The sequence below is a fragment of the Chiloscyllium plagiosum genome, chromosome 6 (genome assembly GCF_004010195.1).
Source record: "Chiloscyllium plagiosum isolate BGI_BamShark_2017 chromosome 6, ASM401019v2, whole genome shotgun sequence".
In the NCBI taxonomy this organism is placed as follows: Eukaryota; Metazoa; Chordata; class Chondrichthyes; order Orectolobiformes; family Hemiscylliidae; genus Chiloscyllium; species Chiloscyllium plagiosum.
The window spans coordinates 83,501,280-83,521,245 of record NC_057715.1 but is presented as its reverse complement, the minus strand read 5'-3'; the positions used below and the strand labels follow the sequence as shown (position 1 = coordinate 83,521,245).

At 38.1% G+C, this 19,966-nt stretch overlaps 1 protein-coding gene across 2 annotated transcripts in view; it reads right to left on the bottom strand.

Annotated features, from left to right (window-relative positions):
* The window catches only part of pan3 (poly(A) specific ribonuclease subunit PAN3), a 173,633-nt gene that overhangs the window by 73,067 nt on the left and 80,600 nt on the right, over positions 1-19,966 (bottom strand). For both annotated transcript variants that reach the window (XM_043692011.1, XM_043692013.1), the window contains exons 6-7: positions 3,939-4,186; positions 3,549-3,653 (exon numbers count right to left, since the gene is read on the bottom strand). In XM_043692011.1, coding sequence (XP_043547946.1) covers positions 3,549-3,653; positions 3,939-4,186 — 353 coding nt within the window. The remainder of the gene's footprint in view (positions 1-3,548; positions 3,654-3,938; positions 4,187-19,966) is intronic.

The following is a 19,966-nucleotide window of genomic DNA, read 5'->3' as shown; positions in this document are numbered from 1 at the left end:
ATTTACTCAGTATCTCATCACAGGAACCAATCCTGTGAACAAACCTGCACTGGTACTTTTCCATAGTAAGTGTATCCTTTTTCGAAATTGAAACCAAAACAGTACATAGTGTTCCAGGTGCAGTGCTAAGACTTACTTATTCTTGAACTTTAGTTTCTTTTCAATAATAAAAGCCCAGACATTATTTGCCTTCTTAATTGCTCAATGTATTGCATGCTAACTTTTCATATTTCCTGTTCAAGTACATCCAAGTCCTCCAAACATCAATGCTTAAAAGTTTCACACCCTTAATCTACACTTTCCCTATTATACTATATCCGCCACATTATCACCTCATTTAACCAAGCTCTATCTCTGCGACCTCATGTCCTCTTCACAACTTGAATTCCCACCCAAGTTTGTATTGTCAGCAAGCTTAGAATAATGCATCCACGTCTCTCTGCTTAAGACATTTATATGGATTGTAAGTAGCTGATGAGTGACTTATCCTCATGACACTAGAGTCTCCACCTCCCACAACTTGTGAATGCCTCATTTAACCCAGATCTCTGTTTCTTGTCCTTTAAGCAATCCACCTTCCATGGTCATATTGCTCCCATTACTCCATACCTAACATATTAATTTCTTATGTGGCATCTTTGTGAATGCATTTTGGAAATGTACATATATATCTACTGACCTGTACATATCATACTACTTACACACACAAAACTATATAATACATTTGCCAAATTAAATTTTCCTTTCCTTTCATAAAACTGCATTCATTTTCATCAGATTTCCTTAATAACAGATTCTAGTTTTTTCCCAATGACTGACATGATTGTTCATGGTACCCTGCTGCCTCTCTTTCATTTTTTAAACTTAATCATGGGATGTAGGCATTGCTGGCTAGGTTAATACCTAATTGTCTAAAAGGCAGTTAAGAGTCAACCACACTGGAGTCATATGTGGACGACCAGATAAGGATGGCAGATTTCCTTCCATAGAAGATATTGATGAACCAGATGAGATTTTACAACAAATCAACAGTGGTTACATGGTCACTATTAGGTTTGTTTTTCACTCTAGATTTTTAGTGAATTCGAATTTCATTGCCATGATGGAATACAAACCCAGAACATTAACCTGGAGTTCTGGATTACCAATCCAAGAATATTACCACTATGTCACAACCTCCCCTAATGAATGTTAACATTATGTTTGCTAAATACTAATCTGATGGCTGCGTTCTAGAATATCAAGATGTTTTGAAATTCATAACTAGTGCACCCTCCATTGTTGCAGCAACCTTTATGAGAAACATTGGGTATAGGCCACTGGGTCTGAGAGATGTGTCAAGTGTTAGACGCTCAATTTTCTTAGATACCTCTCCTTGCTGATATCAATGTCAAAACTTCCTTATTCTTAGCCTGTTAGTTACACAATTTTTCAGCTGTATAATTTGCATTTCTACTGCCATTTCCTTATTCTTCATGATGATTTTTCCTGCCTCTGTCTCCAAGGGACCAATTTACTTTAGTTGGTCTTTTCCTTTGTATCTACCTAAGAAAATCTTATCACCCATTTTACATAGCTATTTACCCTGATTCTATTCTTATTGTGTTCATCAACTTTTTGAGCAACATTTATTAGTTTCCTAGTAACCCAAGGATGGTTCATTATTGATTATTTTTAATTATTGGACATTTCAAATTGTTATTAACCTTAAGTCTTTTGCTCTAATTACCTAAATATTAGCCAGCTGGCCTCTCATCTGTAGAATTAGCTGGTTTTTTTTGAAAAAAAATTAAGACTTTTGTTTAAGTCTGCAGTACAGAGGAACCTCTATTATCCGAAGAAGATTTCAAGGTCCCGCAAAAACTTTACTTCAAAGAGGTAAGTGTATTCGATTTGCCTGTACTGAAGATGATGTGAAAATGCTGGCAAAAACAAAAAAATACAAGTAGCTCAAGCATAAGCAACTGGATACTTTTTTAGGTAAGGGTTGTAACACAGCCCTTTGCAAGTGTTTTACAGCATTCCTGACACTTTACTGGGCCATTTAAACAAAATGGCTGAGAAACACATGCGTGAGGCAGGGCTTTTGTCTTTCCATCGTGTGACTGAGTTCCTGAGAACTGATACTGTAAATGGTCTTGCAATTGTAGAAGCTGTTCAGGACCTTGTTTAAGGCTGGAATTTCATGGTAACGGTTTAGTTCTTCTCACTTTACGCGTTCAGGCTGCAAAGAGTAGTTTGTTTAAATGGCTGACTCATTAAAATTGTAGAGTTAAACAAATTCTCCAGTAGAGCACAGTGTTAGATCAGTATGGCCTCCCCTGTTTAAGCTAAAATTGATTATCTGAATAATCAATTATTTGAATGAAACAGTCCTTGCCCATCTCGTTTGGATAATAGAGGTTCCTCTGTATATCACTTTCAAACTTTGTAAGGAATTTAGGTGTGTTACATGGATCTGACTGGGGATCAAAAAGCAGATATGCAGGTGGCGGTAGAGGGCACACTTAAAGTACCAAATGAGTAATTTGCATCTGTATTTCCTAAGAAGATGGTGCCAAAGTCCCAATTAAAGAGGAAGTAGTTGTGATATTGGATGGGATAAAATTTAATAAGGACAAAGTGTGAGAAATTTTGGATGTACTTAAAGCCGCTAAATCACCAAGCCAGGATGGAATGAAATGCAGCAGAGGATACGATTTAACTATGGAGGTACAGGTAATTATTTTCTAACTTTCTTAGATTCAGAAAGGTCGCCGGACCCATGATATCTTTTTCCTCATTTGTCGATTTTCTTTGCAGCAAGTCAATGATCTATCATTAACCAATAGTGTGCTACAGTTCTATTCCTCATTTACAAAGCTAAGACTTACAGACAAGTTTCATTATCCATCTTTGCATTTGGAATGATCATAAATATTTGAGAAGTGAAGGCATTAAAATGGAATGATAAAGTGATGTTTATTAGCCTACTCATATTCTAAGTCACATTTAGCAAACTCACTGACAGTTCAGTATATAGCCCATTACTTTACTTTTGGAAATTCATACATAAATGCACACCAACTCCCAACTTCTTCAATTACTCATCAAATTGGGATATCCACGAAGCAAAAGGTATGCAAAAATGGATTAACATTTGCAAACCATTTTTACTGGTGTACTTCAATTCATCCTCCAATCAGGCCACTAAAAAATGGTTGCTGAACAGTGGAATGCAATCATGAATACCAGAACCTTGGAGCACTCTCCACCTTAAGCTATAAAAACAAACAGCACTATGGAGTTTAGCTTCACTTGTGTATGATCTACCTATTTGTGATCATCAGATCTCAAAGGTGACCAGCTATTTGACAAGCACTTTCCCTTTGACCTTGCCAGAATGATGTTCCTCCTTGTAGCAAGGCTGACTTGGGTATTGGTCTCCAAGGAGGCAGAAAGAATCTTTCAAACGATGACTTTAAGGTATGCTGTATACATATTACCAAAAGTTACCTAGAATAATTAAAATATTCATGACAGAAAGTGAAAATTCATGTTCAATTTACCTGTCTTAGTTCATCGGACATAAAAAAAGAAGGCGCATTTGCTTTCGGCTGCATATAAGCAACATGGGGTGCAGACGAAGGATAAATATGATAAGTCGGAAATACCTGAGAAACAAGAAAACCAAAATATCAATTGCAGAACTTAACTATCCACAAAAAGCAAAATGTTGAACACACTAGCTTTCAATAATACAGAATTAATGCAAAGTTTTTGCTCAATAATTTGTAATTAGTTACATACTTTACACACACACACACAGCACTTGCTCTACAGAATAAATGAAATAAGCAGTTAGCTTACATTGTTCCATTACCCCATTCCAAGTTCATTTTCTGCTGCAGGGCAAGCACGTGATTTGCAGTAATTAACAAAAAATAGTATCTACACACCATTCCTGGAAGAGGTCCTGGAGCTGTGTCAGTATAGAAGTAAGTTGTCCCTCCCACAGTTTCTTTTTGTATCAGCTGACCAGAAGATGGAGATTGAGAGACTGCGTCAGATACTGGCGTAGAGGCACTAGTAGGTACCATGAAATTTGCTGGATTTGGAGTATGACTTCTCCTTCGAGGCGCAGGTGATGTATGGGGAGTTATTTTTGGAGAGTGCAGAGGAGATGATCCTGCTGATAAGGACATTCCTGGAAAAGATCAACAGCTTGTCATAAATCGATCTTCAAAGCTACTGTATTTACAAGTACCAGCTTTTTTTAAAATCTTGCAAATTCATTTATCAGTTTTTTTTGAAGACTAAATATTCCACACACACACACTTTACTACCTGCACTGGATGTATTATACCCTTAAAATTCCAGCAAGCTACATTCATGAGAATCATGGTGCATTGATGGGATGACAGAAACTGATTTTATTTTGACCATTTTTGATACAATTTTACAAAATTTTGTTTCCCTGATAGCGATCACAAACAGTAGATACAAAGGTTGGATTTCTAAACAATTGCTGCTTTATCCCTTCTTAGAGAAGTGTGGAGAGGAGAGGAATGGAGTAACTTCACTGTTTTAGTAACTCAGGATTTTACTACTAATAACAAGCTATTGCACAGGAATACTTATATAATTAAAAAGATTAGAAGCTATTGAATGAAACCTAATTATCTTTAATTTAAACTCTGTGGTATGCAGTTTTTAGTTCAGACAATGCAAGAGTATCGTACAATATTAGAGTTTCTATAAATCAACGCATCGATAATCCCATGACAAATTCTAGCTTCCTCATAACCTACTGTAAAATTAGTTCTATTATGCTGAGTAAAACTCAATCCTTTCTCTTTTTTCCCTTTAAGGGTTGCTACCTGCTTATTTTTTTCAATCTGCATCTACCAAAATTTTTCAATGAAGACTCACTGCAGTGTTTTGCTTTGTAGTGGATTCATTAAGATTTCAAAATTGTGGAATTTCTTGCCTGCTTTAGTTGCCATTCTATCTCAAATTGCATGTGTATCCTAACCTCCATTAAATCCACCACTTGAACACTGAAACTTTAAAAACCTAAACCAACGTCTAGTTTTGATTTAATAACCCAAAACCTTCTTTAACCTCGATATCTTCATGGTTTCATGGCATGAGATGATTGTATATTGCAAACAAAGATCCCAATTTTACAACCGAGTATCAGTACAGATCAGCTGGAATATCATTCATGCTGAACACCAGCCAGTCACATTAAAGAAAGGACATCTTAATAGTAGATACACTTCCTATTTTTGGAAGACACAGGTTAGAATCAAAACCTGCGAATAAAGTATCACCTTCACTAAGGATTTACAATTTCCTTTTTAAGAATGTAGAAAACACACCTGCTTGGTTGTGTTAAAAAAGACTTGGCTAGATAAGAGCGAGCTGGAGAGATTGCATGAAGTTAACTCTGATTTAGCCAGCGAGCAAAGTGTTCAAACAAATGGAGATAATTCAAGTCCACACAAGGTTTGTCACAAGAAATACAACAAAAACTGGAATTCAAAGGGCTTTGGGAACATTGTGTTTCTGTGCAAGTGTGCACACCAGATAATCTGGGTTCAAGTCTTACCTGTCTCAGAGGTGTGTCATAATATGTCTGAATAGGTTAATTAGAAATAATGAGAGAAAAAGAGGGAAAGGGAGAGAGGGAGAGAAAATGAGCTATACTTGCATATTGAGCACACAATATCACAATTTGCTGACAGTACATATATAGGAAGTATAATTAACCAAGAGGTCAGTAATCAAATACAGGAGAAGATGAACAGGTTAATAGATTTTGCAGAACTGTGGCAGATGAAATAAGACATGTTTTAAATGAGACATGTATACTAGGGCTTTCGAATGTGAGGGTCAGGACCTAAACGGTCAAAAGCTGAAATTTTAGGAGCGTGAGCTCAGAGGTACAATAGCAGCTATGGAACTTTGATCGCATTACAACCACCTAGTTTTACACATATGATACTTACTTACTTCCCTTCACACACAATGTCACTAACAATAAAGCCTATGATACCCATGTGCTTTCTTAACTAGTCTTTCAGCCGATCCTGCCACCTTCAATGTTGTATACACATTTGTACATATACACCTAGGTCCCAGTACTCCCGTAACCAATTCAAAGTTGTATCCCTTAATTTACATCGTCTCTTCACATTTTTGTTTTAAGAGCAAAATGAATCAGCAAATAATGGAATGATTTGTTGATAGTACTACAAAATAGTACTTGCAAAGGAATAACATATTTAATAACACACATTTGGGTTCTACCAGAGGAATTTGGCTCTTCATCTCACTGAGCAATCATCAGTAAACAAGATTTGAAGATGCTGGTGTTGGACTGGGTTGTACAAAGTTAAAAATCACACAACACCAGGTTATAGTCAAACAAGTTTAATTGGAAGCACTAGCTTTTGGGGCACCGCTTCTTCATCAGTTGGTTGTGGAGAAGGAGCAGCGCTCCGAAAGCTAGTACTTCCAATTAAACCGATTAGACTATAACTTGGTGTTGTGTGATTTTTACATCAGTAAACAAGGTTGCAATGTTCAGCAACAATCACAATTCCTTAAATACTGAAGCAGTCCATGTCCATTTGCAGCATTACTGGACAATTTACAGTGATAAGTTGCATTTGCACCACATACGTGCCTGGCAATAAACATCTCCAAGAGAGGATCTAGCTACTGCCCTTTTGCATTCAATGGCATTACCATGTCTGAATTCCTTCTCGCAGCAACATCCTGGGGTTATCATTCGCCTGAAATTTAACTGACTAACCACAATACTGTGGCCGTAACTCACTTCCTGACGCCCTAAAGTTTGTCCGCCATCTGCAAGTCATTAAATCAGCAGTGACGGAATATTCTCTGTCGTGATTGTAATGAGGTCAACCCGGTGGAGCTCAGAACAGGAGTTCTATGATTGTGCCAGCTTAACAGCCCCAATCAGGGAACTCAGACTGACAAAAATCAACAGGAGCATTAGAGGTTCTGTTCAACCAGAGAGCTAGCTCTGAGGAAGCCAAACCAGAGTCCAGTACTATGCATGTGTAAATAAAAGGTGACTAGGTGACAGGATACTAGCTTCTGAGGAGTTATTTCACAGTCATTTACTTATGAGTGTAACTAAAATAACACTCAAAAAGCCCAAGATCAGCATAACTGCACTGAATGGTAGAGCAAGGTCAAGGGCCACAATTGACCACTCCTGCTCCTACTTATGCTCATCCAGATACAAGCTGCTTGCAGTGGCATGTGGTAGCATCAATAGACTAGTAATCCAGAATCCTAAGGTTAATGTTCTAAGGGCATCATTAAAAATCCTAGCATGGCAGATTTCAATTAAAAAAAACCGTAATTCACAGCTAGTCTAATAGCGACCATACAATCACTAATGTCTATTGTTATAAAACCCATCTGGCTCACTAATTTTTTTTAGAGAAGGAAATCTACTGTCCTTACCCTTGTCTGGCCTACATGCGACTCCAGACACATAACAAAATGGTTGATTCTGAACTGCCCTCTGGACCAAATTGATTTCAATCAACAGGCTGCAAAAAGGTGAGCAGTGTGCTGCAAAGTATTTGGAAAGCAGTGCTCTTTATCATCTGAAACAAGGCAACCCTTTAGTAAGGTTACAGGGGTTGGGGGGGGGGGGGGGGGGGGGGGGGAGGACAGCTATGAGCATTCCATTGATGCAGTGCTGTCACTCAGTGCACAGAGCCAATGACTCTGTCACCTTTGGAGGATTGAGCCAGTCTGATTGCTACTGCAGGCCTCAGCGGAGTACAGAATACATGGGGGGGGTGTGGCAGCTTCAATGCACAGAGCCGGCTCTTTGTTGGAGCAGAGTCTGAGAGAAAAAGGGTTTGGTTCACTGCCTCACCTAAGCCCTTCATGGTTGGAGACAGCTGCTGCTGTCAGATGGCATTTGGATTTTCACTCTATGATAGGACTGCACACAACACAAGATGACCATGTATTATGAGAGGCAGCTGGATGATCAGAGGAGCCTCACCAATCACTCGATGTCTCAATTACCGTTATGGCATTGTAAATGCAAGTACATGTGGCATTTATCAGCATTCAATTCAGCCGAAAAAAAATGAGTGTGCCATGCTAGTAAAGCCCACATTCCCTGAAAGAATACAAAACAATCCATCCCTACTCCATTGAAATAGCTTTCTCCAATTTGTTTATTCTGACTTTGAATCAGTCCTCATTTTCTGTAGCCAACCCAAACTTTATGATACATTAATCGACATTTGATCCACATGGCTCACCAATCCTAACAATTCCTCCATTCTTGTCAGACTGGAAAAGTACACTGTAGAAAATTGTCCTGACACACTCGAGAAACTTTTGCTGCTGCCTGCATATTAGTTACCAGAGTAGACTTTGAGATAGTAGAGTACCTATAATAAGGCATGATTCGGAGATGCCGGTGTTGGATTGGGGTGTATAAAGTTAAAAATCACACAAGACCAGGTTATAGTCCAACAGGTTTAATTGGAAGCACACTAGCTTTCGGACCGACGCTCCTTCATCAGGTGATTGTGGAGGGCTCGATCGTAACACAGAATTTATAGCAAAAATTTGCAGTGTGATGTAACTGAAATTATACATTGAAGAATTGATTGTCTGTTAAGCCTTTTATCTGTCTGAATACAGTGATAGTTTCACTTCTTTCATGTGTAAACTATCACTGTATTCTAACAGATGAAAGGCTTAACAGACAATCAATTCTTCAATGTATAATTTCAGTTACATCACACTGCAAATTTTTGCTATAAATTCTGTGTTACGATCGAGCCCTCCACAATCACCTGATGAAGGAGCGTTGCTCCGAAAGCTAGTGTGCTTCCAATTAAACCTGTTGGACTATAACCTGGTGTTGTGTGATTTTTAACTTTATAATAAGGCATTTATGTTTCTTGTAACTTGCACACAAATGTGTTCCTCCATGTCCTTCCCACTAGTTACTGATCTGTGGACTACATCAAGTAATTGCATTCTCTGCTCCTTTGCTCTATTCAAAGGTTGTCTTTGACTGAACAGGGACATCATTCTTTCCGGCAGTGCAATGTTCTGGTAAATCAATATTTCTTCCTTTCCTGAACACCTGGTATCCAGGAACATAACAGTCCTGCCATGTTTTGTGCTTGGTCTTTTATTAATTACCACATCACAACTGTGTGGCTAACTGCAACTGAACTCGTTAATCTTAAATACTGTATTCCATGCATTTATTTACATGCACAATAATTTTGACTTTATTGCTTTCCCCACTTGCCATGAAATTTCCAATAACTTATTATTCTTACTGTCTTTCCCAGTACTCCACACACCATTATACTTCTCTTTATTACCTATTAAAACTCCCTCATCCCCAAAAAGACCCATTTCCCTCAGGGCTGGTCCTAATGTCCCAGCAATCCAAAACTGTCCTTCCTGTACCATCGTCATAGCCAAATACTCACTTATTTAATTCCCCTAAATATATGTGATGCCAAGAATAATGCACAGATTTTTGAAGTCCTTCTTGTTTCTTTCTATCTAGTTCCATTCTAACTGCAGAACCACATCCCCCTTTCTACCTTTGTGCACCATGACTGAGGCTCTTAGAATGCCCTGTAACCAATTCTGCATTTTCCTGGACTCTGGCATTAGGAGGCAAAATTCTAGTAACTGCAGAAATGTCAGTTTGTTCCCCTAAAACCATGCAATCTTCTATCACTGTTACTCTTCCAGATGTCCTACAGTACAGGTGAACCCAACCATGAACTTGACTCTGGCTGCATGCCCAGACAAACCACAACTTATTAGCATTGAAAACTGAATACTTTGGAGAGCGAGATGTACTCAGGGCACTCTTGCTGTACTTACTACTTCTTTCTTCATTGCTTGGTGGTACTCCCCAATCTCTGCCAACCCTTAAACTGCAGGGTGAGCACATCTACAAACATGCTATTCACTCAGCCTCATGGATGCAATAGCAGTTGATCAAGCTTGAAAAAAATAGCTACTCTGCAACTGACATTTCTGCATGCACACGCAATCAGGATCTAGCATGAATTTTCATATTTCTGCAGAACAAAGAATGACCACTCAAGAGGGTGGAGCTGTCCTGCCATTCTTCTCTTTATTAAATAACAATCTTTATATCTAATATTAATACACCTTGCTACCCTCTTATCTTATGTAACATCACTGGAACATTACTTAACCCTCAAGGTATTTGTAAAAGAAAAATTAAAACTTTCCACTTTCCAGTTGTTTAACAGTCTAACTTTAGAGAAAGTGAAACAGCAGAACTACTCAGCAATTAACTCTTAGCTTCTGTGATGTCAAACTTTGATTTCTTTTTTTCAGTCTTTTAAACTCCAGCAAGAATCTAACCGTTACCCCACAACATTCAATGGTATTACTATCACTGAAATCCTTATCAACACCCATACCAACAAACACCGACCAGAAACTGAACTGGTTACAGAAATGACTAATTATATAATTAGTTATATAAATACAGTATTGCTACGAGGGAAGGTCAGAGGCTAGGAAACCTGCAGCGGGTAGTTCACATAGTCACTATCTGTTCATTATCTATGAGGCACAAATCAGCAGTGCTTTGAGCAAATGTGTGCAGGTTCAAAAACACTCAAGAAGCTCAGCACTATCTGGAACAAGTCAACCTGCTTGATCAGCACCACATCCACACTGTCTTCATCCACTTCCAATGTACAGTGGCAGCAGTGCATAACATCTACAAGGTGCACAGCAAAAATTCAACAAGACACCAGACAGCACCTCTCAAACAAATCACTATCATCTAGAAGAACTGTGGTAACAGATATATGGGAATACCACCACCCTCTAAGGCACTCACAACCTTGTCTTGAGAGTATAACGTCGCTTAGTTAAAATGATAGAACTCCTTCCCCAAGAGAATTGTGGGTCTACTTACACCAAATGGACTGCAGTGAATCAAAGCAGTACTTCACCACCACCATCCCAAGGGCAACTAGGAATGGGTGATAAACACTGGCACAGCCAGTAACAGCGACATCCCCTGAATGAATATAAATTCCAGCACACCTACGTCTGCTCCAGCTCCCAATAATCTCAAGTAAATGATATGCGCTGGATTTATCTTCACTTTCGTGCTCCCAAACTTTTCCAAGTCTGCTCCAGCTCCTGAGAATTTTTCCCTCAGGTAAGTGATAGGAAAGTAAGATTTGGTAACAAAGTCAAAGGCAATAAGGGAGAAGGAACTAAGATGGTTAAATGGTGTTTCAACATAGTGGAGAGGTTCAAAAGCTTTTTTCTGTTCGCACATTCCTTAGGTTGTGGGAAAGAGGTGCACCAATGAGGAGACATCTTTTCCCCCTGGGGGTTCAGAGCCTTTCAAATTCTCTTCTTCAAAAAAGACAGTGGGTGCAGAATCTTTAAAATATTTATAAGGCAGAGGCAGACAGATTCTTGATTACCAAGGGGACAGACAAAAGATTATTAGGGAAATGCAGAATTGTAGAGTTGATGTTAAAATGAGATCAGACATAATCTTATGAAACAGATTATAGATTAAGTCAAATGGCTTTATCTTGTTTCTTATTCATATTTAGGAGGGAGCACCATGATCAAAGACTTTAAGGAGCAAAGGGAGGGTGAAGATCAGTAGTTGTCAAGGGTAACGGTACTTGATGGGAAGGAAAAGGAATCATTTACAATATCAACTGGCACGCGAGCCAGAAAATGATGCTTTGTGGTCAGTAATTTAGTGGCAAAAAGAGTTACACTTCACTGAGGTAGCATGCTGCAAATGAAGCCCTACTACTCCCAGAGTTGTCACAGAACTTTAAGATTTTAAAAAGGCAGATTCCCCAATTCATCTGAACTGCAGACCCAGATTGACAGAAAGCATGGACCAAATTTCTTTACTTCACAAAAATGAATTATTCTAGCTATAGAATAAACAATCATGAATTGCTGGCATGTAAAATCACCGTAATCCCAGAGGACTATAGGGCTCCTCTCTCATTACAGTGTAAGACAACTGGTGGCGAGTTTAACCTGAGTGCCACCACACCTCAGGTCAGGGACAAGATTGAGAAGACAGGACCCTCATGGTAAGCTCCAGCAGTGTAGGAATGAACCCACGCTGTTGGTACCACTTTGCATCGCAAAACATCTAAGCAGCCAATTGCAGCATACAACTCCACAAACTAAAACTGTAATCCCCTTTAGAAACACTTACTTTCACATATATGGAGAAAGGAAAACAAATGTGCATTTATGGACAGAGGGAAAGACTAAGAATGCCGTTCAGTGGTTCCTGTTCACAAGGTAGGTGAGATGATACCTGTGTTGGTCAGAATAGTGCTTCTCAGTCATCCTTCTCTGATGCTTCTACTGGTTTGGAAGAGACATAGAGTAGCTAGTTCATTGATAAAAGGTCTCTGACGTATTAAAATTCATAGCTTGCAGCTACTGAAGGAAAGATAAAGTGGTTTTCTTCAAGTGTAAAATGACATTTCGTGCAGAGAACAGACAGAATTCTTTAATTGGTGATCTGAAGGCTTCTCTGTATCTTGTTCACAACCCCAAGCTATTCAGCTACCCGAGAACCAATCACATAATTGGTTGCAGGCAAAAAAACTTTATCATCGACAACTGGTCACTTGTCCACAGACCAATCAGCAATTTATACTAACCAAGGCTCCTTATGTACACAACTCTTTGGCCCTAGATCATGTGCAACTAAATTTTAATCATTGCTTAAAGGATCAACTGTACAAATGATGATTACAATGAGCATCAGGTTTCTTGCTTTCAAAACATGCTTCAGCAATTCTTTATTCATCTTTTCTTATTTGTGTCAATAGTTACAAATACAGAATAAAAATTTAAGACAGACTGATTAAGAGAGGACAATGTGGACGAAGTGATGTCAAGACTAGGGTAGGAGGAACCTTGGCTTGATGGGCAAGAAATTAAGGAAAAATTCAGTAGAGGCAGTGGTAGTTAAGTCTTCATGACAAATAGTCCATGAACCCCTTGTAGTTGTTGAAAGTGAAGGGTGGTTTCATATAAATTAAATGCGACTTATGTCAAAACTTTGGGAAGAGAAACTGGGGAGCTTGTGATGGTGTAAAAACTTTCTTAAATGAAAGTTTCTAAAAATTATGAGTCCATTTTACACACCACAAAAACAAAATATTTGCCTTACTTGCATTCTTAAACAAATATCAACCACCTCACCATGGAATTTTTTTTTTAAATTATCTGAACATCTGTTCATTTGCTGCTGTTTAGCACCAGTGTCCTCAGGGAATCCCCACGCCGTATCAGAGGCAGATGTCTCGTCAGAGATTTATGTTTAACGACCAAGTACCAGTTTCAGTAGCTGTTTAAAATTATTCTAGTTCCGGTTGTCCTTTACAGATGAATGAACATAGCATAAATAGGACGAGGATACTCACTTGTCCAACTTATGCAAGAACTTACTAAACAATTTGTAAGCACAACATTGTAGGATTTCCAAAACAGCTGTTTTCAGCAGTAATAGGCAACAATGTAAAGATAGGGTAATATTTTGTAATTTTCCAAATATTTCTGCAAAGTAAATGTTATTAGTACTAAAGCATAATTGCAAAATCCCGTTCAAAAGAACTATTTGCCCAAAAAGGGAACAGTGAACACTGAATCTGAGCATATGTCATGCATCACAGCAATCTTAGTTGTACCATGTATCCGAATGTCAGTACAGGGTCATCGCTAGGGCTTCTCCATTTAACAAGTAAACTCAGTAAAACAGAGTATCATTCAATTCAGTGCGATACAAAGCAAGAATTACACCCAGCACCAAAGATCAGGCTTTGAACTGTTAATCTATTCAACAATAAAATTATTAGCTGACCTTTTCATTGTAACTACCAAAAGTATGTAAAACTAGAACAACGTTGGCACTGAATAATGACAAAACATTTCACAAAATCACAGAATCCCTGCAGTGCAGAAGCAGGCTATTTGGGGCCCATCAAGTCCACATTGACCCTCTGAAGAGCATCCCACCAGACCCATTCCCCTCCACCTTTATGTCCTGTAATTCTGTATTTCCCATGACTAATTCACCTAACTTACACATCCCTGGGCAGTATGGACAATTTAGCATATCTAATCCACCTAATTTGCACATTTTTCAGTTCAGTTCAGTTAAATTTCAGAAATATGAATCGGTTACAGGATCATTTTTTCATCAGTGTCCTTCAGTGTTCACATGGTGGGCCTTCTGGCTGCCACTCTAGTCTTCCAACACTTTTATTTCCTTTTTGGTCCCAAGCTCTCCTACTAGCTCCTCTTCCTCATTACCCAATCACATTAATTTCATGTTTCGCTGCCTGATTACTTTCTTCCCACCCCAATTCCGTTTCCCCCTTTGTCATTGTTACGGCTGTTTGTTGGTAGCGGTTTAATCAGGCTCACTCATTTTTGCATCCAAAGATTCTAGGTTCAACTCCCATGCAAGCCCCTAAAAAAGAACAAAGTTAACACTCTACTACAGTAATGAGAAAGTACTACACAATTGGAAATGCTGTCTGTCTATCAGCTGAGATGCAAAACCAAGATTCCATTTCCTTGCTTCAGTGAATATAAAAGATTTCCATGGTACTATTTTGAAGAGGTGTTCCCAACAAGGCTTTGTCCAATACACATCCTTCACAATATCTGTCAAAAAACGGTCATCATCAATTTGCTATTGATTAGTATCGATGTGCAAATTTGCAGTCACATCTATATTACAACAACTGCAGTTCAAAAATATTAAATTGGTCATAAAGTGCTTTGAGATGAGTGAAGGTTGACCAAAAACATTGTCTCTTCTTCATTTTGTCTTGAAACTTGCTCAATGCATCTCAAGTTCTAATGTTCTTTGGATAAGCTCACATGTAACTTTTTGATTTTCTCTTGGTATTCTCTGAAAGATTACTGAGGCATTTATCGCTAGCTCCTTGTGAACAACTGTCCCATCCTGACCATCCTCTACAACATGACTTCTTAAGCTGATCAACCCTCTTCCCTTCCTTCTCATGGCAGTCCTCTTGACTCTGAGTAGATTAATAATCATTGACTTGTTCTGTACTTCTCTCCAGAATATTTGTTTCATCAAGAACAAAGTCTGATTTACATCACGGCTTTTACAGAAATTGGCCTTGACACCAAGGCAGCATTTGACCTAGCAAAGCATCAAGGAACCTGAACAACAGAGAAAAAATATTTTTTGTAGGGGAAGAATACGAGCTCCTTGCTATGGTTAGTCATAGTTAGGATGAAACAAAACAGTTGTGCTGTTTGGAAGCTAATTATTTCAGCCACAAGATACTGCAGAATGGTATCAACCATATTCAGCAGCTTCAGCCATTTTTCCTTCTTCACAAGGCCAGAATTTGGAAAATTTATTGACAAACACACAACATTCCAACTTATTGAAGGTTTCTCAGATATTGAAGTAGTCGTTTCCTGCAGGAAGCAAGACCTGGACAACCTTCAAGCTTTAGCGAAGTGACATTTACGCCACATAAATGCCAGCAATGGTCATTTCCAACAGAAGAGTTAAGTAGTTAAGATCCACCACATCAAACATTCACCACATCTGGCTCTCGCATACACTTGCAACTTCTATCAGTTATAAAGAAGACCATGTAAGAACAGCAAACCCAAATTCCCCTCCAAACCACACATCAACTTCACAACCCTCAATTTTGTTCCAATATTTGGTGGCAGTGCCTTCAGTCTTCCAGACCTTGCATTTTGTAATAATCTTCAAATCCCTGCACCATCCTCTTTAAATCTGTAAAACATATGACCAAGCTTCACATCACATCTCTAAATAGCACCTTTAACATAGCATCTATTTTTCTGATTACATCTCTGTGAAACATTGAGACGTTTTAAAAGGTACTATATGAATGCAAATTGTTGTCAATTTCTGAATGGATAACAGGAATGCATGGTATAATGAACTTTTCAAAATACCTCTCTAAGATATCTCACAACAAGGTGTAGAAGCAGTATATCCCAGAGTGGATCCACTTTTGTTCTAATGTAGGTGATCAGGACATGGATATAGAGAACAAACTATTGACATGTACTTGTGCTACCTTCACTAAAAATGTAATAGCAAGTAGATTAAAACATAGGCCAACATTGTCTGGGATTTTATGACAGAGGTACAGAATACAACAGTAAGGTTGATGAAAAATGTATAGTTTTTTAAAAAGTTGAACGTGGCACTTAGCTTTTGGTGCCCAAAATATAAAGGGCTCTCCATCTATTGACAGTATAGTATGCACATTTACCCAGATAATGACATAGATAAAAAAACTAGTTATGAGAAGTGACATGAAATACTGGGATTATTTCAACTGCAGCAAAGAAAGTCAACAACAGACCCAAGCTTTTTTTAAAAACAATTTAAGTTTCAGAAGAGTGTGACAATTTTGCCTGATTTGGGGAAACCTCATCGAAAAAGATGGGATATGCATTTGTATTCAGAATTGTTAGATAACAGAATGCTTTGTCATAGCCAACAACTGATCAGAGGGAACTCCAACATTAAAAGAAGAAATCAATCTAAACAGTTAAGGGAAATAAGATAGTGGATTCAGTTCAGGAATACTATGTCGCATGTAGCTAACAGGGGTGAATAGCCTCTTTCTGCACTGAAAATTTCTAAGGTCCTGAAATATTTAATATTTATGAATTTCCCCCTTAGTCACAGTCGACTTCAACTCAGTGATGTTAGGTTACTAAGTGGCTCTTGCATGAAAATTAATACTGACTCTCAAAGTCAACATACAGTTTGAGTTCATGCCTTGTGATCAAATGCGAGTATAATTTAACATTGTACTGGCTAGCATAGCACCACCTAATGGTTACAAAGGATATTGTCACAAATAAAATACTGGAGCAGGAGTAGACCATTCCATCATTGAGATTTGTTTCACCATTTAATTAAGTTGCATGATTTGCATCCTAATTCAATTTACCCATTTTGATTTCTTCCTCCTTAAGACCCTTACTTAACTAAATCTTTCAACCAAGTTTTGACACTTTCAATTTAAAGTCTAAAGCAAGTGCTTTCAATGCAACTTGAAACTGAATACAACAATCAACCAATGGATTTAAAAAATGTAATATATGCAAGATATAAACAGTTTACATGTAACTAACAGTTTTAAAAAAAGCTGTGTCAATCATAATTCTTGTACTGGATTTTTCATGTTATGAGGCTGCAAATGGGGATGAGAAAGGCTGAACAACAAGCAAGAGAATGAGCAAAGGGAGTAAAGGGAGAAGTGGAAGCATGTAAAAAGGGCACAGTACAAGTCAAAAGGGGAATAAAGAGAATGAGGAAGAAAAGGATACTCACTAATGCAGAAAGTGAGGGAGGATGGTAGAAGGGAGAGAGAAGCAAGATTAATAGACAAAAATGTAGAGAGCGAGCAATCACTAAGAAGGTGAAATAGCGTGAAGCAAGGCTGGAGAAAGCAAAAGTGAGGTTTCAAAGGAAGCTGGTACCTGGGTAAAGAGCAAACAAGTAGGAATTGAGACGGAAAGACTCTTATTAGTCATTGAGAGAAATAACAGAAGGGGAAATACAGGAAACTAGAACTCGGGGCACAAAAAATGTATATCCAGTCCAGAATTTAACCAACAATCTGGAAAGCCACACTTATAATAGGAATTCACTCCCAAAAGCTTCCTATGTGGTTTTCCATCTCATTCACAGATTAGGGCTTTTCTCTTGAGATGACTTTTTAGAAGTCTTTAAAATGAGAAATGCATTGGATAAGACTGATGTGGAGATAACATGCCACTTGTTGAAGAATCCAAAATCAGGGCAATGAATAGAAGAAAATTCCCAATAAATTCAAAAAGGAAATCAGGAGAAATTTCTTTACTCAGCAAATGAGCTGAATATGAAACTAGATCACAAGAAGTTATTGAAGTAATGCGAGATACTTCCAAAGGTAAAGTAGGCAAGAACATAATCAGAAGAAGGGGAAGGGGAGGAGGAGACAAATTATGTAGAAAATAAATACTAGCCCTTTTTTACCCCATGGAATATGGGCATCACTAGCTATATCAATTGTCCAACCCCAACTGTCCAGATGACAGCTAAACCACATAGCTCTGGGTCTGGAGTCACATACAGGCTAGACAAGGCAAGGATGAAAGTTTCCTTTCCTGAAGGTTACTAATGAATCAAATGGGCTTTTATGATAAGTTACAATGATTTCATGATCATTATTAGACTTTTAATTCTACAGTTTCTTTTTAAAATTCAATTCAAAATCCACCATTTGCCATGGTAGGGTTCAAAAGGGTCCCCAAACGTTATTTAATCTCTGGACTGAAGTCCAGTGACAATACCAAGAGGCCATCTCTCCCTATATTGTATATTCTATGCAATTGTTTGCACTGTTTTCCAAGAATATTTGGATCATCAGCACAAATATAATGGAGTCGTGAGCAGTTCTGCTTAAGGGGAACTAGGTACTGACTTCAAAAAGAGGATTCTTCATGATACTGGGAATGAGAATGTTTTGTTCTGTATTTACCTGAATTTGGTTCTAGTAATATCTATTATTGCATCAAGATAAGATGATTAAACTTCAAATATGCACATTATGCTGACTCAATAACTGAGATACTACTCTAGTTACAAGCAATGTTTAAAACATGCCTAGAACTGCATCAAAGTTGAACAATTCCATGCTCTTCATCTCTATGACTCTATAAAAGCAAAGTTAAACTGACTTCAAATTGCCATCTTCAACTGCATTTCAAACCCCTGAAAAACACTGTTTGGTGATGCGATGATATTATGGTTTTAAGAGGTGTATTTTATCCTGTTTTGTTTTAAAATGAACAGAGATTGAGATAGAGTTGAAGAGCATTCTGTTCCAAGCCAATAAAGTAAACAGCTTGACAGGCCTGGGGTTTGTTCTTTTTTTTAAAAAGTTGGAACAATGGAAGCAGCACGAATGGGTGGAGTGAAGCTCCCACAGAACCAGAATTTTAGTTTAACTTTCAGTAGCTGTTGGGGTTTGGAAGTTGCTATGTCTCTCTTCCTGTTACAGCTAAATGCTTGGGTTTTCTCCCACATGCTCTCTCACACACATGCACACAAGCCCGCCCCCAGAATTTTCTCTTTATGTTAATTCCTCCTAGACTGGAGAAACACTGCATGTGAGATAATCTATTTTACTGAATTTGCCTTTGCCAAAGGTGTGTTTATGCGATTTTACTATCTTGTAACAACTAATCAGTGCTAGTTAACAATATATATTATCTTGTTAAGTATTTCAATAGAGTTATGGTTAAGCTAATTTGTTTTAAACTTTTGTCTATATTTTAACTGAAGTGCAAGAATAAAGTGTGTTTTGCTTTAAGCCTGGTAGTTTGACCTATCGAATTCCATCCAGAACACACATTGTAACTGTACCCACAACCCCTAATTCCTCTAGCAGTGCATTCGCATACTAACCACACTCTATAATTAAAAGTTGTTTTGTGACCTTTCTAAATCTTTCTCCTCTCATATTTAAAAATGTCACCTTGTTTTAAACTTTCCCACCTTAGGGAAAGGCCTTTGCTATTCACCTTATCTAAGCCTCTCATGACGTTTTAAAACCTCAATAGTGTCAACCTCTCAACCCGCTGTGCTGCAGTAAAAAAGTCCCAGCCTATCCAATCTATTTTTGTATCTCAAACCTTCCACTCTCGACAACAACCTGGTAAATCTTTTCTGAACCCTCTCCAGTTTAATATTATCCTTCCCATAACAGGACACCCAGAACTGCACACATTACTCCAGAAGAGGCCTCACCAATGTCCTGAGCAACCCCAACTCCTATAATTAAAAGTCTGAGCAACGAA